General features: G+C 38.6%; 1 protein-coding gene across 2 annotated transcripts in view; it reads right to left on the bottom strand.

Annotated features, from left to right (window-relative positions):
• Window positions 1–463: 463 nt before the first annotated feature.
• The window catches only part of HSD17B12 (hydroxysteroid 17-beta dehydrogenase 12), a 172,872-nt gene continuing 150,460 nt past the window's right edge, over window positions 464–22,875 (bottom strand). For both annotated transcript variants that reach the window (XM_004050971.3, XM_063711083.1), the window contains 4 exons: window positions 18,699–18,780; window positions 17,033–17,098; window positions 2,215–2,364; window positions 464–1,935 (listed from right to left, as the gene is read on the bottom strand). In XM_004050971.3, the coding sequence (XP_004051019.2) occupies window positions 1,831–1,935; window positions 2,215–2,364; window positions 17,033–17,098; window positions 18,699–18,780 (403 nt within the window). In that variant the 3' untranslated portion in view covers window positions 464–1,830. The remainder of the gene's footprint in view (window positions 1,936–2,214; window positions 2,365–17,032; window positions 17,099–18,698; window positions 18,781–22,875) is intronic.

The following is a 22,875-nucleotide window of genomic DNA, read 5'->3' as shown; positions in this document are numbered from 1 at the left end:
CTTCTAATCCCTGGGCTCAGGCAATCCCCTGCCTCAGCCTTCCAAGTAGCTAGGACTACAGGTGCGTGCCACCACACCTGGCTAATTTTTTATTTTTTAATTTTTTTGTAGAGACAAGAGCTTGCTATGTTGCCCGGGCTGGGCTTGAACTCCCGGGCTCAAGCAATCCTCCTGTCTCAGCCTCCCAAAGCATTGAGTTTACAGGTGTAAGCCACTGTGCTTAGCCTACAACTATTTTCTAACTGGGATAAAAGAAAAAGAGAGTATTTTGTATACTTGCAAGAGAATCCCTCCTCTATCTACCACCACTACACCAAAACCAACTCACCAACCAACCAACCAACCAACCAACCAACCAACCAACCAACCAACCAATGTGTGAAAGCAGATAAAATATTGCCCAGGTCATTGTGGTGTCACCAGTTCTACAATGAAATGAGAGGAAAAAAGGGCAAACAATGTGTTTTTCATAAAGCTATATATTTATTCAACTTAAATGACAACCTTTATTCTGAGATTACATTCTTCCTAATTTTAGGGGCTAAAATATATTTTCTTTTACATAATGATGCTGATAGCAGATGGCTATTTGTTTTTGTTTGTTTATTTTTATTTTATGTCCTTAGCTGGCAAAATTAAAAGCCAGAAGCTAAGGCCCCATTTTTTTTTCTTTTAATACAAATCTACTGGTGCTTAAAACTCAGAGCTTAGGAAACACAGCCTAGGTAAAGACCAATCTTCTTGCTGCATATTTCACAGTATTGAATTCTTTCTTGGTGAGTTCCCCATACAAGTTATGAAGCAGGATAAAAGTCAGTCTTATATTAAGTCATTGTAAATACGGCCTTAATTTCAATCACCAAAGAAATGTATTTTTGTTGTATACCATGGTTGCAGCATGTTTTATTAAAACTAATTATATCAGTAGCTACCTGTAGAGTATCAACTTAAAAATTATAATGCCATTTCTATGAAGTCATTACTTTTATAGGACTAGCCTGTGTCATATGTGTGATCAATATTGGTTTAATGCAGAAACAAAGGCAGCTGGGTGTCCAAGCAAGCCACTTTTCTGGGTCAGGGTTTCAGTGGTACCATAGATGGCTGCCAGTCTCAATGTACACTTTGGCCCATTTATCTTTATAAATCATACCATATAGCTTTGATATTTACATACATTTAAACTGAGAAGAAATATGCATTATAAGAAAGCATAGTTTAGTGGGCTTCATGTGTCAGAAATAATTCCATATTTCACAATTATTTTCATGTCATTAGCTACCCTTGATAAACAACAATTCCATATAAATGTACAAACTGGAAGATAATTTTATAAAACCTTAAAGAGATCTTTGTAAATTGCAGTGTGTCTGCTTATAAACAAATCTAATCAATCTCCATTTCTTCAAGTGTCAAAAACAAAAGAGGAGCTGGACATTGGTTTTTATAATCCGTTTCAGAGAAAATACAGGAATAATGATCAATGGCATTTTGAAGCAGATAAAACTGCCAAGTTTTATGCTTGAGTCTATCATTCTGTGATTTGCTATAATAGTATTCCTTTCTATTAGCTGTTCCTGACAATATTAGTTCTATATTCATTTAATATGAGCATTTATATTAAACTTCAAAATTACCTCGGATAGTATCCAGAATATATGTCAGAAACCCCTAAAAGCAACTTCTATTTTCCTCTTAATTAAGATAATATTTAGTCATGTTAATAACTATTGAAATGACAATGTCAGATTTTCAAAACCAGTAGGGTGCTTTGCAGTGAACGTGCATATGCTGGAGCATCTGGCCAAGTTACAATGCAGTTATCAATGCTTAGTTCTTCTTGGTTTTCTTCAGATAGTGAGCCCGTGTAGACTTGTTCATATTCATGACTATTTTCAAATAAATCCAAGAAGGCAGGTTTGAGATTATCGAGCCCTAGGGAAACAGAATGCGAGAGATATGTAATTATAGCCTACAATTTGGGCTAAATTGAAGCATATGATTTAATGTTTTATTATAGTGTTGTTTTTATTTATAGGTAGATTTTAAAGTTCTTGGGTATATGACCATTATAATCATAACAAGATATAGATGTCTTGTTACTATGGCTGGACAATGTATATGTGCTAATCTATTACATACTATCCTGTAACTCAATGGGAAAGAAAGCCCAAGCCAGAAAGTACTGATTTGCGATTCAAAAAATCTACCTACCATAAGAGCATGGATCAGGTATCCATTGGTTCGGGATTGCAGGCCGACTGTTTTAATTGCAGACTTCACAAACATCTCCGGAGAGGGCTTATCCAAAGTTGGCTTCCGGATTTTAGCCAGTTTTGTAGCTACGAAGTATGGCAGGACACTCTAGAAAGGTAACACCCACCCCAGAAAACATGCCATTGATTAGTAAGGCCACAAACTCAGAACGTACAGTGGTGCTTGACTGCTCTTAGTGGTAGAAACATCTGTATCTTTACAGAGAGAGAAGAAAAGAGAAGTGGCTATCTAGAGCCAACTTGATAGAACACATGATACCATAAAACAAATTGTAACAAATCAATCTCTCAATAAAACAGAGTTTGAGACCAGAGAAAGTATTTAAAAATAAGCAGAAATCTACCTTTTTGAACCTTTAAAAAGGAAAGCATTAAATAATCCAGAGAGCACAGATTCAGGATAGGATATTTTTCACACTTAGTAAACTCAACATTGAGACAGAACCACCAAGTAGGAGATCTCTGATACTTTATTCTTCTAATGGGATAATGCCAACTTTCTCCATAATTTATGGCTGATTAAGCTTGTTCTATCAGCTTTGATCCTTCTAAAATAGACATTTTATTTCTCAGACTTGCATTACTACTTTTCTTCCCTAGTTTCTCACCATTCTACTTCTGAGTTTTATAAACAATTTTATTGATAAGATAGAACCACCTCCCTTTTTTTCTTTTTTAGAGGGAACACAGTCTAACAATATGGAAACTGGGTAACTAAAAGACACCTGACTGGATGGGTGTAGGGTGACAAATCTGGACGTGACCTTTAGAGGAACTTCAATAATGTTAGGTTTTTTATTGCTTAAGCTTGCTGCATTTTGGATGTGATTCAACACAGAGTATAAGGAAACCCTATTGTAACAAGTCCTGAGTCATGATACAAGAGGTCCTTCTGTAGTTTGAAATAACCTGGGCATGGTAGTTCAACAAAGAGTGAATGTATTGTTTATCTCACATGTGTGAAGTATCACTGCAATGATACTTCTTTTTTTCTTTTTCTTCTTTTTTTTTTTGAGGCAGGGTTTTGCTTGTTGCTTAGGCTGGAGTGCGGTGGCACGATCATAGCTCACTGCAGCCTTGAGCTCTTGGGCTCAAGTGATCCTCCTGTCTCAGCCTTCTGAGTAGTTGGAACCACAGGCGTGCACCACCATGCCCAGCTAATTTAAAATTTTTTTTGTAGAGACAAGGGTTCAACATGCTGCCCAGGCTGGTCTCAAACTTATGGGCTCATGTGATCCTCCCACTTCAGCCTCCCCAAGTGTCGGGATGACAGGTGTGAGCTACCACGCTTGGCCCAATGACATTTCCATTAAAGAAAAGGAATGGTTCTAACACATGGTGGTCAAAATCTTAAAATTTCAATCAAATTGAGATCTGTTCCATTCTATGGATTTCCTTCCTGCTGAGACCTAGAAGGAGTGGTCCCATGTCTCTGGGGTTTTTTTTTTTTTTTTTTTTTTGAGACAGAGTCTCAGCGAGACTCCCCAAGCTGGAGTGCAGTGGCGTGATCTCTGCTCACCGCAAGTTCCGCCTCCTGGGTTCACGCCATTCTCCTGCCTCAGCCTCCCCAGTAGCTGGGACTACAGGTGCCCGCCACCACACCTGGCTAATTTTTTGTATTTTTAGTAGAGACGGGGTTTCACCATGTTAGCCAGGATGGTCTCGATCTCCTGACCTTGTGATGCACCCACCTCGGCCTCCAAAGTGCTGGGATTACAGGCGTGAGCCACCGCGCCCGGCCGTCTCTGGGTTTTTATGTACGTGTGTGCTTTGCATTTTTCCCACTCCGAAGTCTAAGTCAAGGAATGCAACCCACTCTCCTTGACAGGTTAGATGAAACCTCAGCCTCTTCATTAGAACCAAGAACCCCAGATGGAGTGCTGTCACTCTCCATCTTCCTCTTTCCTTGTTGCTGCAGCCACAAACTCATACTAAGTATGAAGTACTTCAATATTTGAGCCAACTTTGATTAGGTAACTTTTGATTTCTGAGAATTTGTTTATTGGGATTTATCCCTCACTTAGAAAAAAATTTTTTTTGTCACATCTTTTAAGAACCATTTTGCCACAAGGATATAGTCTATGAGAGCACACACTAGGGTGAGATCTCAGACTCAGACTGAGTAGGAAATGCAGAGTTCAGTGAGGCTCTCACAATGGGTCAGTAAAGAAAAGGTTATTTCCCAGAGCAAAGTTGAGCAGTAAGGAAAGAAAGAGTATATGTAAATACTCTGATCTCACATAATGAAGGAACATAAGCAAACCATTTCTCATTTCTATGCATTAGGTTTAAAGGTCACAAAATAGTGAAGATTAAAAAAAAAACCCAAATATAGATCACAAGCCTGGTAAAGGTATTGTAAGATTTTGAGCTTCTAGAGGTAGAGATCGTCTAATCATTATACCTCTCAACTGCATTATAATTTTTTGTTCCTTTCGTCCATCCTTTTTGCCATCTTCTTCCCTCCCTTCGTATGTAACATGGTATAAATTGGACTACTTTGATCTTGTAGGAGAATTAAGTTGCACTGCCTGACTGAACCACTTGGTGGTGCCACAAGTTAACTCTTCATGCAGCTAAACCATAGAGCTAGTCTAGAGAACCCCCAGATCAAGGGGTGGGGACAAGAGATGCATACTCAGGAATTCCAAGTTGGGTTATGTTTTTCCAGCTAAGAAATGTAAATTCTTTTCTAGAAAGTATATTTATTTCCACGATGGTTTAAAATCAAGGCAGTTAACATGGCCTAGTGGAGGGTTCAAAGACGAAACAGCGTTTGAGCTGTCTTAAATGAAGTGCAAGAATTTCCCTAATTGTAAACAAATAAGGGAACAGCAGGAGCCAAGAAAAGGAGCCACAGAAGAGCATGATGTTTTTCAGGGAACTGCATAGCTCAGGATGGTTCAAATGTTGGAAATGTGTGAAGAGTGGCAGGAGGGAGGCAAAACGGTACAGAAAACTGAATCCAATCACTGGGCGATATCCATTTCTAGAACACAAGCTCCATGAAGACTTGGTCATATTCATATATTTTAATGCTTTAGAACAGTACTTGGTACATAGCAGGGGTACAATTAATATCTATTGAATGAATTGGTGAAAGACACTTCATTACGGACAGCACTGAAGAAGAGTACTGGGGTCTCTTTCCACTGCTATGATCCAGAAAATTAATTACACCAAGAAGTTGATAATATGAATGTTTAAGCCAAAATTTTAGAAATTCTGAAACATATATAAGACCACCTATCTAAACAGGCATACTTATAGCTACTTGCCAATGATTTAAAAATAAATATTCCAAGTTATGTGAAAGTAAAGAAATATCTTAGATATCAAAAAGCCATCTAGGTACACCCTTCAACTGTTAAATAAAAACCCAACAAGGGATAATTAGTTGATTTCTCCTGCTTACTCAGGAAAACATTATGGGAAACAGGTCAAGAAGATACTCATACTTTTATAGGAAATTGTGGGCAGAACAGATTTTTCAAGTTGCTCAAGCTCAACAAGTTCCCATTACAAATATTGCCAGCTCAGAAACAACCTGACCTTGAGAGCTGCAGATGTGGGCAAGTATCCTGGTCTTCAAATTTAGAATTCCCACATGGCAAATAATTAATTAGGCCATAAAGCAAAGCCGTTGGTGCTTCCTTGCTCAGCCTATTTTAAAACAGTAAAAATATAAAAAATAAAATCACTGGAGACAACTTGGTATCTTGAGATGGAGCCTCGCTCTGTCACCCAGCCTGGAGTGCAGTGGTGCCATCTCGGCTCACTGCAACCTCCACCTCCCTGGTTCAAGCAATTCCCCTGCCTCAGCCTCCTGAGTAGCTGCGATTACAGGCGCCTGCCACCACGCCCGGCTAATTTTGTATTTTTAGTAGAGACGGAGTTTCTCCATGTTGGCCAGGCTGGTCTTGAACTCCCGACCTCAGGTGATCCGCCTGCCTCAGCCTCCCAAGTGCTGGGATTATAGGCATGAACCACCGCACTAGGCCCGACAACTTGGTATCTTTTTTCTCACCCACTGGAGCAGCTTGCTTAGATAACTGGACTTCACAGTACAATTCAGGGGGCTTGATTCAGAAGAGGAAGGCTTATGGCCATGGAGTAGTGGAAAGAAAGTTGCCTGAAACTGCATGGCAGATATTCAAGAATCAGGGATTGAACCTTGGAACTTAACATGGTAGGGCATCTTTCAGGTGTCATCATCTGTGTACTAAACATGCTTTTCAATTGAAAAATGACCAGAACATCAGATGACAATGACCTGGGAAAATGAAGACCCAGAAGACACTAGGGTCTAGTGTATTTGCACAGTATGAGATTTCAGACATGGTGTCACATCTGCCTTTACCGAGCATTAAATTCAACTGTGTAGCCAGCACACACTCTTAAGGCAGAAGCTGGGGCTCCTATGAAGAATATTAGGAAAACTCCATTTCCTGAAATCCGTGTATTCATCTAAGATTTCAGGATCTGGTATACAAAAACTTAAATAATTATACACCTATATTATAGTTTTGGAGTGTGTATTACTTTACTTGCAGACCACGAAATTAGTTTTCCATATAAAGGCCCTTGATTATCTACTTGGCAGAAACCCTTAGACTTTCTAGAAATTTTAGGAAAAAGGAGTTGTTCTGATGGTGCAGAGATCCCTGGTTATATAGCAATGAAAAAAGGCCCTGTAATAACAATACATATAAATCTTAGCATCTAAATCCAAAATGAAGGAGTTCAAAATATTGTGCTCTACACAAAGATCCTTGATAAATGTTGGCTGATAATCTTGTAAATAACCTACCTCCAAAGAGGTAGGTTATTACCACATATGTTATATGTGGAATTTGTATGTTAACATTCAAGGAACAAAAAGAAAAATAGTGTAATCTCACAAAAGACATTCACTTAACACTAAACTATTTCCTGAGCACCTACTAGAACAATGTTTTAGGCATGGGAACTTAATGAATAAAATTCATTGTGAATAAAAACACAGTCCCTAATCTTACACAGCTTACATTTCAGTAGGAGGATATAGACCACAAACAAATAATAATTAAAACAAAGGTGTACAGTATTGGCAGGCAATGATAAAAAAGGAAGATGAAAAAAATACCTAGGTAAAAGAGCTGATAGAGGCTGAGCCTGCAGGTGAGTTCTCAAGAAAGGCCCCTTTGATGTGGTGACTTATAACCAAAGATCTGAACAAAGAGACGGAGTTGGCCAAAAGAATATCTGGGTGAAGAGCCTTTGAGACTGAAGGAACAAGTGCAAAGGCCCTGAGGTGAAGGCATCCTCAAAGTGTTTCCAGAATTGGAAGGAGGCCACAGAAGTAGGAAGGTGGGGAGGGGACATGATAACGTGGAAATTTGAAATCAGAACATTGAGGGTCATAAAAACTCATGGTTTCATTGTGAAAGAGATGAGAAGCCAAGGAAGAATTTTTAGCATAGCAGTGAAGTAACTGGATTTTTTTGTTTTGTTTTGTTTTGTTTGAGATAGTCTCGCTCTGTCACCCAGGCTGGAGTGCAGTGGTGCGATCTCAGCTCACTGCAACCTCCACCTCCCGGGCTCAAGCCATCCTCCCACCTCAGCCTCCCAAGTATCAAGGACCACAGGTGCACACCACCATGCCTGGCTAATTTTTTAATTTTTTTGTAGACAGGGTTTCACCATGTTGCCCAGACTGGTCTTGAACTCAATGAGCCCAAGCAATCCATACATCTCAGCCTCCCAAAGTGTTGGGATTACATGTGTGAATCACTGTGCCCAGCTGGATTTTATTTTAAAGAGATCATTCTGTCTGCTATGAGTAGGCTATAGGGGCTGTTAAACCACGATGGGTGTAGGAAGGCCAGATAGTAAGATACTGCAAAATGTCCAGGACAAACTATGATGGTGGCTCAGATAGAGTGGTAGTAGTGGAGGTCATGAGAAGTAGTCAAATAGTGGGTATGCTGCAAGGATTTCCTAAAGGATTAAGTTTGGGATGTGAAAATAGAGGTGGTAGGGTAACAGGAAAAAAAAACCAGCACTGGTTATAATCAGACCAACTTGGATTCAAATTCCAGCTTGACCACTTACTAGTTGTGTGATCTTGAGCAAAACACTCAATGACTGAGCCTTAGTTTCTTCCTCTGTAATTTGAGGCTATAGAATCTTCCTTATTATACTATCATGAGAATTAAATAAAACATTATCAGTTAAAGAGTGTGGGATTTGAAACTTTAGTATGTATTAGCAACTATTTTCTAAGTTTTCCAAAATCTATATTTTTAGAATGAATTTGGAAAGAAGAACTTGGCTGACTTTTTATATCCAATAAGACACGTAAGAATGCCATTTTCCATGGAGAATATCTGACTGTTGAGGTAACCAACTGAATATCTTAGTTCTCCTGGACACACATGTAATGGTTTGGAGGGACCTCTTAAGCTTGTAGGTCTTGTGGTACAACACTGTTGTAAATGGCCAAGAAAAAAGGACATCACTGAAAAAATCGAGATTCAGCTGGTTGGAAGGGATCTGAGTCCAATGAGCCCAAAAGGACTAATTTTACTATTCTTAAGCCATTTTTCAAAATTGGTATAGTTGGCCATACATGAACATTTCCAGTGAGAATCTTTATATTGCTTTATAACTCTCCCTATTTAGACTCCATATGCACAAAAGACACACTCTATTAACTTCTTTCATAGTCACTGGCAATTAACAGGAAGAAAGGATGGAGACTTATATTTGTAATCCCGGTAGCCGTTTCTCAATATTTAGCTTTCTAGTTCTTTGAAGCCCAATAGAACTATATGAATACCCTAAGCAATAAAATACTGTAACAAAAATACAAAGAAGGAATATCTTCTTTCATTAAAAAATTCTTAAATTGTGTTTTCTCTCATCTCAATTTGTCCTATTTGTTTTCTAAATTTCATGGATTAACCCAAATCAAGTCTATTCTGATTAAAAACTACACTTTTACCTGAACTAACAAAACCACCAACTCTCATCACTAAGACAAAGGCACTGGAAAGTAGTAACAAGGGAGGGAATGGAGCCCAGAGGATTTCTCTCTCTTTTTTTTTTTTTTTGTGAGGCAGAGTCTTGCTCTGCCACCCATCACCGAGGCTGGAGTGCAGTGACACCATCACAGCTCACTGCACCTTCAACCTCCTGGGCTCAAGTGATTCTCCTGTCTCAGCTTCCTGAGTGGCTGGGACAACAGGCATGCACCACCACGCCCAGCTAATTTTTTTCTATTTTTTGTAGAGACAGCGTCTCACTATGTTACCCAGGCTGGTGTTAAACTCCTGAGCTCAAGCGACCCTCCTGCCTTGGCCTCCCAAAATGCTGGGATTACAGGCATGAGCCACCGTGCATGGTGCCCAGAGGATTTCTTCAGGACAATAAGTTCAAATGTAAATGGAGTATTCTTTTGTAATCTCCTACTAAGAATGAAAAAGTCCACTTCATTTTCAGGGCAGCTGAAAGTTCTCTGGGTTTAGATGGCCTCTATCTGCATCCCCACCTTTCTTCTGGTAAAGAAAACCTCAGGGGATGGTGTCCCTTGGCAGATGATCTCCTTGTTAAGAGCATTTCCAGACACCCGGCCTCCCAGGTCAAAGGAAGGAAACTGCGTGACGGAGAGCAACACCTCTTTGAGAAACAGGATGGCACTGCAGACGGAGTTACTCACACCAAGATCGGTATCTTCTCTACACTTCCCTATGTTCTTGAACATATCACTCTTTTTTAGTTTCTTCTCGAGAACGTATCACTCTATACAATTGTCTTATTCGTGGATTTGTTTAATGTCTGTCTCCCTCCCAATAAATGTAAATTCAACCACAGCAGAGGCTCTGTGTGCCTTTTGCCAGACTATTAGGTGCTTTCTAAATATTTCTTGACTGAAGACATGTGGAACATGATATATACCTCCAGTTTTGGACTTACTGTGGGTGTAATGTGTTTAAATATTTGTCTTTTCTGTGTGTGTGCCTTCAGGACAGGGACTGGGTCTTATTTACCTTTGTTTCCTAGATGTCTAGCCAAGGGTCTGATAAATAGCAGGCAGGAGCTGTTTGATAAACTAAATTGACTTTAAGCAAGTTTCAGGACTCCTCTTTATTTTTATTTTTTTGAGACAAAGTCTTGTTCTGTTGCCCAGGCTAGTGTGCAGGGGTGTGATCTCGGCTCACAGCAACCTCTGCCTCCCAGGTTAAAACCATTTTCATGCCTCAGACCCCTACAGTAGCTGGGTTTATAGGCATGCACCACCACACCTGGCTAATTTTTGTATTTTTAGGAGAGATGGGATTTCGCCATGTTGGCCAGGCTGGCCTTGAACTCCTGACCTCAAGTGATCTGCCTGCCTCAGCCTCCCAAAGTGCTGGGATTACAGGTGTGAGCCACCGTGCCCAGCACAGGGCTCCTGTTGATCCTGTTTCCTATTTGTAAAATGGGACTAGGTTAATATCTATGTAAAATGAGTTGACAAAGGAGGTGAAAACTTGGGCATAATGTAGATATCCAATGAATATAAGTCTCTTTCCTCTCTTCTTCACCCTTATATATCATTTCCCAGCTTGGAGTATTTTTATCTCACATCACTTATCCCACTTGCCAGAAGGGGAGACTAAGGCGTAAAGTAATGAAGCAACTTTCTGTAGGTCAGATGATCACCGGATGTTGAAGGCAGAACTCAAACCTTGGTCTGCTGACTCCAAGCTCAGTGTCCTTTCCTCTCTGCCTCAAGGCACACCGATGACCAATGCAGTCTTCATAAAACCACAGCCTGGACTGAGGACACTGTGACCATGCTTTAGCTGTGACTTTTCATTTTGAAATGACAAAATATCCAGGCAGGGCTTCAGGAATTCTTTAGCATCAAAAATCTCTTTATGAGGCAGGTTTGTGAAGAAACATCACTGATGCTACATCTAGGGGAAATTTTGATAAGGGCCAAAATATTTGCACAGTTTTAGGGTCTCCCCACAGTTGCTTGTTAGTGCAAGGGAAATTATAGTAATTATACGGCAGAGAAGTTGGGTAACACCTAGAGTGGGGGATCAGAAACATCGCCACCAACAAAGAGCAGATGGATCTTCTGTGTCTCCCCACGTGAGGCCCTGACGACACAACATCACATACGTATGTGATATTTTGGCCCGGAAAGCATAATCCGAATCTCACTTTTGGGTTTCTCTAAGGAAGCATCAAAGAAACCCCAAATGAGGAATGTATAATTAAAAAGGAGGAATACTGTACTCTTAAAAAATGTCACTGTCATGAAACACAAAGGTTTTGATATATCCCAGGTTAAAGGAAATAAAAGAGACAGGACAACTAAATATGACACCTGATCCTAGATTGCATTCTTTAGTGGAGGAAGAGGAGAGGATAAAGAATATTGTAAGATCAAAAATTGGGCACAAATAATACATTAGATAAAATTATTGTATCACTGTTAAATCTGAGTTGATACGGGTATTGTGGTTACATACGAGAATATCCTTATTCTGGTTGGGTGTGGTGGCTCACGCCTGTAATCTCAGCACTTTGGGAAGCCAACGCAGGAGAATTACTTGAGCTCAGGAGTTTGAGACCAGCCTAGGTGACAAAGTGAGACCCTGTCTCAACAAAAAATGCTAGGCTTGGTGGCATGTGCCTGCGGTCCTAGCCACACAGGAGGCTGAGGTGGGAGGATCACTTGAGCCTGGGAGGTCAAGGCTCTAGTGAGCCATGATAGCTCCACTACACTCCAGCCTGGGTGACAGAGTGAGAACCTATCTTCAAACAACAAACAAACAAACAAACAACCCCTTATTTTTCAGAAGTACACACTCAAGAATTTAGAATTGAAGGACCATAATGTTTGCACTTACTCTCCAATGATAAGACAAATGTGGTAAAATGTTAACAGTAAGAAATCTAAGCAAAGGGTATCAGAGTATTGTCTGCACTATTTTTATTCTTGTAACTTTTCTGTAGACTTGAAATTATTTCCAAATAATTTTTTTAAAAACCAGAAGGCTTATGAAAATTTTGCAGAATAAGAGTTCAAGAGGTATAGTTTTAGGATTTAGTCTTAGTCTTAGCTACTTCCTGCTTGCTCAGTATTAACTGCTAGTCAGTACAGGGTAGACAGAAGGAGCCCAGGGCTAGGGCCCACTACCTAGCCAGTCAAATTACTTATAATAATTTTGCCTTTTGAAAGACACAAGTGTCTTTTTTTTTTTTGACTGGACTTTAATTATAAGGTAATGAGAACAAACAGTCCTCATCAACAGACTACACTTATGATAAGGTTTCCTTGAGAATGTGCTTCTCATCCTCTGTTCAAAATCAAATAGTCTCTCAGGCCCATCATTCACCTCCAGGGCATTTACATCACTTGTTGTTGTTACTGTGTTTTTGCATTTCCAGGAAATGATTATATAATGGCAAATCTGAATTCTTGAAGGCAATTTTAAATGATCTTATAAAATTATAGGAAAGAAGTTAAGAAGTTGAGGGAAAGATGGGGAGAGAAATGCAAAAGAAAAATATTAAGAAGTAATCTGAAACAATCTAGAATTTGAACAATATACCCTCTTCCTTCCCCAAAAGAGCAATCTGATGTACATTCACACAGAGGTAGACCTAAAAAGATAGCATTCTTTGCAAGGCTTAGAAAAAAATGGAAACATGGCCACATAGCATTAGTCTAGAAGCCATTCAGATAAAGAGGCTGAAAATTCAAGGCCAGGAGCATATGGGAGCAATAGAAGAAGCTCAAAAAGCCATCAAAACAGATGCCTGTGTACCACAAAGCTTGACCATGCACAACCAGAGTTTTCTGTGATGCCATGAAAAGGTGGGTCTCCCGTTTACCACAAACAACAAGTGCCGCCAGCAACACAGAGACAAATAAGATAAAAAGCCCTGTTCTCGAGAATACATGGAAGTGGGGAGACAGGGAAGGGCCAGACAGTAGCAGGCAGAGGTATACAAGGAGCTCCAATGAGAGCCCAAAGAAAGGCCTAACCAAATGTGCCAAGGAGCTGAGATAAGGCTTTCCAGGGCAGGGGAACTGTGGCCCAAGCCTTGAGAGAGGGACAGCAGCCATAGGGTTCAGGTGCAAATAGGGCTGGGAGGAGATACGGTGAGAAGAACTGGAGAGGAGTTGGGGAAAGGATGCCAACAGAGGAGCCAGTCATGGGCACTTCAGAGGGCAGAGCATGTACTAGACACTGCGATGTCCACTCTGGCCTGAACGTCAGGGAGGACAATGGAATGGCAAGAAAGGAGATGGCCTTGTGGAGTTCGAATTTAATCCTAAACCTTATGGGCAGCCACTTGAGGACTAGGAAGGAAAGCAACATTATCTGATTTGTATTTTAATAAGATCACCCAGGAAACATGTGTGGGCTGGAGTACGAGGCAGAATCAGCTGATAAATACTCCTAGTGCAAAAAATTTGCGGGCATAAACACCGCCAAAGAAAAACCAATCATTTTTAACTCTGAGCTTCATTTAGACTACATTTTTTTTGCCCCTTTGATCAGAATTAATAAGAGGTTCTCTTTCTATTCTACTTCAACATTCTGATGTATTCACACAGAATGACGACTGTGCTTTCCCTCACAAACATTTGAGTCTTTATTTTTTCATCAAATTCATTCAAAGTTTAAACCTTGAATGAATTCATATGACAAAACACAATGACGGATGAAATTACAGTTTATACTTCATTATTAGGGAAAAACAAAAGTTTATCGAAATAAAATATTTCAGAAGACAAATGCTAATGTGTTTTTACAGTAGCTTCTAGTCACACCAGATTACTAGGTGGAAAATCTGGAGAAAAGATCTTTGAGGGAAACAAGTTGTGAGAATGAGAGAGGAGACAGTCTTGCTTATTAACGGAATTTTAGAAATTGATTGTCTGCGTTCACAAGGCCTAATGCTACCTTCTGTCACTGAGACACTTACAGCTTCTGGTCACTCTGCTTATAGTCAATCACCAATGGACCTTTTTAGGATTCCTGCCTAGTCGCAATAGGTGTTTACAAACTATTCAGTTAATAGTGTGATTACAATTAGATTCATCAGAAAGAAAATGGTATACCATTGCCTGGCATGTGATACCTTCCCACGAATACCTTCTCATGGAATGTAATAGCTTCTCAAGAACATCTTACTGGTGTCCTTGTTACTAAAATACAACATATTCTACCTAGAACATTTGCATTACTAACATTAAAATGACTGGCATCAAGGAAAGGGGAAAAAAAGAGTACAGTAATTTAGTATAAAATCCAGGATTCTAGAACACACGTCCTTCCGAATGAAACCTATACATATGGGAAGCTGCAAGTCAGAAATAACACCAAGTGGCTATGACATCTAAGCTTCCCTTGGATGAAAGCTCAGGTCGGGGTTTAGAGGAAGCAGGCTCTTAGATGATCCTGGAAGATGAGGAAACAGTCATCCCCACTTCCTTTCATTACCATTCTATCTCACAGTAGGTGACTTAGCTCCCACCAGTATCTACTCAATAAAAAGGTTTAGAAGCTACATCTACATGACATTTACGCCCATCTTGATGCTCTACAGGCATAAAGGAGGAAATGGAACTAACCAACCACCTTCTGGTTCCATCACTCCCTGAGCACAGACAGATCCAGTAAGTGTTCAATGTTGACTTACAGGCCTGGAGCAAGTAGCCTAGTGGTTAAGAACAAAGGCTTTAGTGCCAAACAGACCCAGATTTGAGTCCCAGTTCAACATGGGCAAGTGGCTTACCCTCTCTAAGCCCCAATTTCTGCAATTAAAAACAATAATCGTCATCATCCCACCATTGTATGAGATTGTTATGAGATGCAGTGAAATGATACATATTAAAGTGTTTAGCACTGTACCTGAAAAGTATCCACTCAAATATTCACTATTATTATTTTGGTCGATCATTTGTGGCTTCAGGATACAAAAAGTGAAATACTTGCCTCACAGGAATGAAAGCCACAGTGAACACCAGACGTGCACAGAGGTGGGGTAGCTGATAGGCAGGAGCAGGAAAGAGGTACAAATTGCAACTTCTCCCAAGACATTTTTTAAAAGTGCCTGAGCATGGAAATACTATTTCTTTCAATTGAAGAATGGTTAATTTGAAATTGCCAACCATCAAAACTCCTATATTTGCTTTCTCTCATATTTTGTGTTTTCACAGCATTATATCTGCTAGCTACATAATAAACTCAAAGGTATATAAAAGTTAACTCAAAATGAATCAAAGAGCTAGAACTAGAAAACTCTTACAGGAAAACAGGGGAAAAGCTTCATGACACTGGATTTGGCAAGCGTTTCTTGGATTTGACACCAAAAGCACCAGCAACAAAATAAAAAATAGATAAACTGGACTACATCAAAATTAAAAACTTTTGTGAATAAAAAGATATTATGCAGACTAAAGACAGAATAAAATGGCAACTCATGAAGTGGGAGAAAATCTTTGCAAATCATGTATCTAAAATGGGACAACATCCAGAATATATAGATCATTCCTACAACCCAATGACAAGAAAACAAACAACACGACTTTATTAAACATACGCAAAGGACTGGAATAGACATTTCTTCAAAGGTGATATGCAAATGACCAAATAAACTCATGAAAAAATGCTCAATATCACTAATCATCAGGGAAAAGCAAATCAAAACCATAATGAGACACCACTTCATACCCGTTATGATGGCTATTATAAAAAACAAACAAAATAGAAAATAACAAGTGTTGGTGAAGATGTGGAGAAACTGGAACTCTGCACACTGCCAGTGGAAGTGTAAATTGGTGTAGCTGACATGGAAAATAGCTAAGTTCTTCAAAAAATTTAAAACAGAATTACCATATGACCCAGCAATTCCACTTCTGTATACATATACAAAAGAATTGAAAACAGAGTTTGCAAGAGATATTTGTACACTCGTACACTCATGCTCATATTAGCATTATTTACAATACCCAACAGGTGGAAACAACCCAGATGCCCGCTGACATGTAAATGGATAAGCAAAATGTGGTCTATATACAATGGCATTTTATTCAGCCTTGAAAAGGAAGAAAATTCCGACACATACTTCAACATGGATAAACTCTGAAGACATGCTAAGTGAAATAATCCAGTCACAAAAGATCAAATACTGTATGATTCCACCCATATGAAGTACTAAGAGTAGTCAAATTCATAGAGATAGAAAATCAACTAGTGGTTGCCAGGGGCTGGAGGGAAGGGGAAATGGGGAGTTCATGTTTGATGGGTACAGAGTTTCAGTTTTGGAAGATGAAACAAGTTCTGGAGATGGATGGTGACAATGGTTGCATGATATGTGAATGTACTTAATGCCATTGAACTGCATATTAAAAATGATGAAAATGGTAAATTTTATGTTTATTTTACCACAATTAAAAAAGAGGGAGATGCCGATAGTCTCGGTCTCTCAAAATAAAACCCTAAGAACTTAAAAAGTATGCTTCAGCTATTTACACTGCATTTAGTTCCACTTTAGGTATCCCTACTTGAAAATTCTAGGGGATAATTTTTTAAAAATCTAGACAAGTGCATTAAGGAAAAAGAAACCATGTTTTTAATGGTGTGCTAATGTCACGTTCACTTACTTAGGAATATGATTTTTTTGTTGTTGCCAAGACAGCAACAGTTGCTCTGGAAACCACACAAAAACAGGGATACTTAAGTGAAACAAACTCCACTCACCTGCACAAAGACGCCCTTGCTCCTATACTCCTCATGGAGGCACCGAGAGAAGAAATCTACAAAAGTCTGGGAGGGGAGTGGGAGTGAGAAGAAAACACACACATTACATCAATTTGCCTGATTTGTAGCCATGGAAACAAAATAATAAACTAATCATTTAATGCTATAATTTCTCATCATTTTTTTCATTTCAAACGCAGAAGAGAACTTAGAAAAACACCTGAAAACCTCAAGCTTTTTTTATCTGCTACTAAATGAAGTATTATATTACCAAATATAATATCCAGATCAAAGTTTGATTTAACTGGAAAAGGCTTTTCTTATCTTTTTCTCCCCTCAGAAAATTACTTTCCAAGAAAAAATATTTTTCTCTCATATAACAAAGGACTCATTTCATCTCTCCACTTGCCACTCAAATAGAAACACAACATGAAGTCCATTCAACTCTGTTCTATGGGGATTTTGTTGTTGCTAAAAAGAACAGAACAAGCATCCTCTTGGTGCTTTGGGATGACAAGATCCAAGAAGTATAGAGGTGAATGTGACAGCCCATCTTCTTCTGATAATACAACCTTAAATCTATTTGTAAAATACAATGTGCCATTTTTCAAATGTGGACGCAACCTCAGACTAGAAATGCAAAGAATCAAGTGACTTTTCAAGGGTCCTAATTAGTCATAGTTTTGTAGCCATGGAGTAGAACAGATAAGTTGAAGTTCACGAATCCCTTCAAGAAACATGGCATTCATTTTAAATTTGCCTACAGTATGTTCCCAGATACAGAAAGTAGATTGCAGGGGTTGGGAGGTGGTACCAAGCTTTTCAAAAGACAGTAGTGACTGTTTTTTCACATGAAAAAGAAGTCGGAGTTTTGCTCTTTTCCTTCCCTGAAATGTTTCAAGTTCTTACTGCACATATTTTTGTTTATTTTTCCCTAAAAGCCTGCTTAATTTCAACATCTAAGTGATCATTTTCCCTTCAGAGACGTATTCGATGCCTCAACAATGTATCTGAAGATGACGCCATTGACTTGCAGGCAGTAGGAGACGTATTCTAAATTACTTTCCTAGCAGTAATGTGAAGAGGTTAATGGTGATATTGTATGAAATTATGACATTGTCCAGAGAGTTCTGGAAAATTCTTGTCTCACCCCAAAAGTGACAAAGAATATCTATGAATCCTGGACAACATGGCAAAATACACTCTCGCCCAGTCTATCTTGTGCCTGCTATGTACATTTACACGTTGACTAGATGCATTTCTTCTATGCTGTGTGAAGTGGACTCATTCATGTATCAAATCTCTAATCTTAGACTCATTAACATCATGTTCTAATTAACTAAGCTATCTGCCTAGGTCACCTGTCTATGGAAGGCACAAGTATCACTTTCAAAATCAGTAGAGTGCGGGGGTGAGAAAAACAGCATCTGTGAATCTGATATCCTGGTGTCCCATTTGTAAGTTTACATTAAGTTTATTGTAAGTATATAGTATGTCTCCAACTCTGGTTCTTTTGAAACTCAAGTAGGGTATTTTCCTTTTCTTCTCAGTCTATTGGAAAACTGCCAAGAACAGAACTTCAGGAAAGTTAAATCTACGTTAATTTCTCAGACTAAAAATTACCCCTTATTACTATATTGACATGATTTAAGAAAATATTGTTTACCTTGGTTGCAGAATAGATGGTCAACAGTGGGACAGGGAGCATGCCACTGCCAGATGAAATGTTCAGAATAGCCCCTTTGGATCTAAAAAGGAAAATGTACCATGTAAAAGGAGTGAAGCCACAGTATGCAGTTGTTTGTGAATTACAGATTGAGATATATAATTATTTGAAACAGAATAATGTAGCTGTTTTTCTAACACATATCTCTCCCTGCCTTTCATCAGTATGTGCTATGCTTGGTCAGTAAATGAGACATAATTCAATCAACTAAAAATAGCTCTTCTTCATGATTAGCTCATTTCCCAGTCTTAGTAACCCAGGGCATAACCAGATCAGAGCTCCAGTCTCCTCGAGTTGATCTCTACCCTCTGAGGTCTTCTCTAGCCACAGTGCTGAGAATTTTTACTTACAGATCTTTTATATTCCCTGCATACACCTTTATTTTAGCATATCGTCACATACTACTTTACTGTAGGATTTAATCATTCTATGTATATAAACATTCTCTCCTCCCCCCAACAAAACCATAAGCTTCTGGATATAATAGCCCACTTTCCCTCAAAATATTCCACACAGTACTGAGCACATAACCAACAGGTACTTAATAAAACTTTCTGGCAATGAGTGAATGGCTATGTCCTTTCCTTGGGTTGTAGATTCTACTTCTACTTTCTACTTCTACTTTCCCTGGGTTGTAGATACTTGGGCACCAACAAAGAGTTGACTCTAAAATTATGTGACTCTAGTTCATCAAACTGTGTCTTTTGCCAAAAGGCAAAGCTCAATTGTTACTGTAACTTTTAGAGACTACTGAAAGTTAAAAATCAAAGTTACCAGGAATTTCTAATTCTACAAAAAAGTGAAAATTAGCTTGAGAAAAGCAATGCTATAAAGATACCAGTTGTTAAAACGTATGTATAGGTTAGGTAAAGTGTAGAATTATGGTTTAGGAGTGTCACAGCTACCATATCTTCCCCTCAAATCCATTCTTCTCAGAGGATTCCCCTTTTTCAGCCACTGCAACCTGATCCCACGCACCTCCTATCTCCCATACTAGGTTCCTTTCCTTAACCGACTTTCTCATTGTTCTTTGTCTGAATTTACTTCCCAACACCTATTTTTTTTAGCTTAAAAAAGGGACTATAAAGACCCCCTTTATGCAAAATAATAAAGGATACATGATTAAATGGCATTTAAGTTATTTTAGGCATAAATCTGAAATGAAATAATCCCCAAAAGTCACCCGCTCCATCTGCCAGCCTCTAGGCAAGATGCCACTTCAACCATCAAAGGGAAGTGGGAGTCCTCAGCTTAGTCTGTGTCACTGGAAAGAAGTTGTTGTTGTTGTTTAACAGAAGTCCTTATTAGTATTATGTGCCTTCCTAAACTGTGAAATCCATTAAGATTTTGATGATAAAAATTACATTTCAAATTTAAAAATATTAGGAGGGTTTTGAATAAAGTTGGAACTAAGTAGTCAATGGGTTAATTATATCATTCTGGTATTTTTTGTCTGTGTCTTCCTCAGAAGCAGAAAAGTCTTTTCTTTTTGAATTTTAAGGTAAGAATTTGTATCAGGAGTTAGAACCCAACAATTCGAACATAAAAACTGGTAAATTAGCAATGAATATCTAGTCCTTTCATTTTATCTATATTTCTGAGAAATTCCTTTGATGAAAATAGAAAAACCACTTTTGTCACAGGAGATTTTTAATTTAGTATTAATTTGTAATATTTAAAATATCTTTGTCTTTTTTGGGGTATTGATAATGTTCAAAAATTAGACTGTGGTGATAGTTGCACAGCTCTGTGAATACCCTAAAAACCATTAAAGTGTACACTTTAATGGGTAGATTGTTCGGTATGTGAAATTTATCTCAACAAATCTGTGAAAAGAGAGAGAAAAATATTTATGACATATTGGAATGTATCACTTTTAAACTGGGAGCAGATCCCAATCAAGTGAAAACTAAGAGAGCTATTGTATCGTATGCAACACAATATGCTTTCTAAGAAGTAACCCTCAATCTTGACAAGTCAACCCTTCTCCTGCATCCTAAGCATCCTTGTAGGTATGGGTAGTGTTTTATTTTAACCTTTTCTCACATAACTGGGAACAGCTATGTCCAAACTCATTCACAGCAAGTGAAGACACAACTAGTTTGAAGTAGATGCAGAAAAATGAGGCTTTCCACTGAAGCTGCAGCCTATCACTGCTTGGCCTAACAGCTGGATTAAATGCTCCATTATACTCAAGTTAGCTGGGGTTGTTATATGTGCCCTTGAACAGAAACCTTACATTTTAAATTTCATTTCTCGCTAACAAAATGCAATTTAAAAATCTGTAAAAGGTAAAATTTGACATTATCAAGTGCACTTTAAAAATTAAATCTTGACCTGATCAAAACAGACCCTTAAAACTTCACTCACCAAAGCAATGATCTAAGTACAGGAAAAGTCATTTAAAGATAATAAAAGTTCCTTTCCCATATCGAAATACAATACAGATCAATTATCCAATGTCACATTCATGCAGTCATGCTCCCTTACTTGTTTGCTCCTTAAGGCAACTAAGATTTTGTTTCTCAAGTATTCTAATCCTATTGAAAACTTCTAGGAGGTGGAGTTGCTTTGAATTAGTTAAAAGTCAGAGTTTGAGGGTACTTCATACAAAATACAGTATTTGCATGCTAAAACACATGAAAACAAATCTAAGACTAATAAATGATAAAGCAAGAATGCACTCCACCTAAGTAAATAAAAGAGTAGCATTTAAAATTGTACCAAAGTGACAGTAGAGAAAATAGCCCTTCTACAAATCTCTGTCCTACCATTAAGCTCACATATTTGTCTAACAAAAACCTTCCTCCCACACCCACACACACAACAGTGTAAAACTCTCTAGCTCTTTCTTTCCAAAGGCAATAATATTCAACTTAGTCCTGTCTGAATCACAGCTAATATACTGGTATAGCCTGCCTTAATCTTTGTACTGTATACAGTATCTGTTCTCTATGTAGAAACGGGGCTGAGCATTTGGGACTGCAAGGCACAAAAGACTCGCCCTTAAAATCAACCGTGTTGTCTAGCTCTAATCCTCCATCTAAGCAGAATTAGTGACGTCAAACCAGTTTCCATGGCACAGCCAGACTCATGACAACTCTGTTATATCAAGCAGAAGGACAAAATGGGCTGTGCTTAATTGCACACAGAAACAAACATGAAACTAAACCCTGGTTAATCTCTCATTTTCTGGGGACTCGGGAACAATTCTAAGATTGGAAGGTACATTAAGAATTTTTGCTGAAGTTCTGCAATGAAGACTCATGTTGCTCATACTTCAGCGCATTTTCTAGTTTGTTATGACAAATATCCAAATAAACAAGTCAAGCAATGTTTTCTGTAATGCAACATTCTTAATTCATTATACTGCTTACTTGCTAACAGCCACACAATGCTGTCTCAGTGGTACAAATTACTGAGGATCTACTAGAACTAAAATGTTGCGAAAAAACCCAAAGCAGAAAACACCAATTGCTGACAGGAAAGTACCTTTTCATATAAACATATTCTCTTTAATTACTAGTCCTCCCACAAGCCAGACATCAAATTCGCCCAACTCTATAAAACTCAGTCCCTCGCACTTATAGCTTCCTATAGATATGCTCTCTCATGGAATTCCCTCAGACCTGGGAAATTCCCAATAAGACTCCCTTAATTGTCACCTGGATTTAAAAAAAAATTGCCAAGCCTTTATTTTATAAGTGCTTTAATATTCTATCAGACTGACTGTTGTGGTATCCTTGTCCACACCTCTATAAAAATACTACTGTCATAGAGGACGTAATAGGTCTCCTTTGAAGTAAGTCACTGTTTTCTACCTTCCTTAGAAACCTCATCACTGTCCCACAGTGCAGGTGGAAAGAGAGACCTGCTGCTATGAGGAACCGGAACTGCAGGGTTAATCCTAGTGGGGACTGCTAACTGCATACAGAATTTGACTGTAGCCAAGGAAGAATGTACAAAAAAAAAAATTCCATCCCAATTCTTCACATTTCCACTTCATATCAAGGAGTACAAAAGCAGGCTCTTGAGGGGGAGGGTTGTCATTATATATATATATTTTAAAGCTTAAATATAATACTGAAACTGGCACAGACAGTTCTGTAACAGACGC

The sequence above is a fragment of the Gorilla gorilla genome, chromosome 9 (assembly GCF_029281585.2).
Source record: "Gorilla gorilla gorilla isolate KB3781 chromosome 9, NHGRI_mGorGor1-v2.1_pri, whole genome shotgun sequence".
NCBI lineage: Eukaryota > Metazoa > Chordata > Mammalia > Primates > Hominidae > Gorilla > Gorilla gorilla.
Note: the sequence above shows the minus strand (reverse complement) of the source record. Positions and strands in the feature narration are given on the sequence as shown.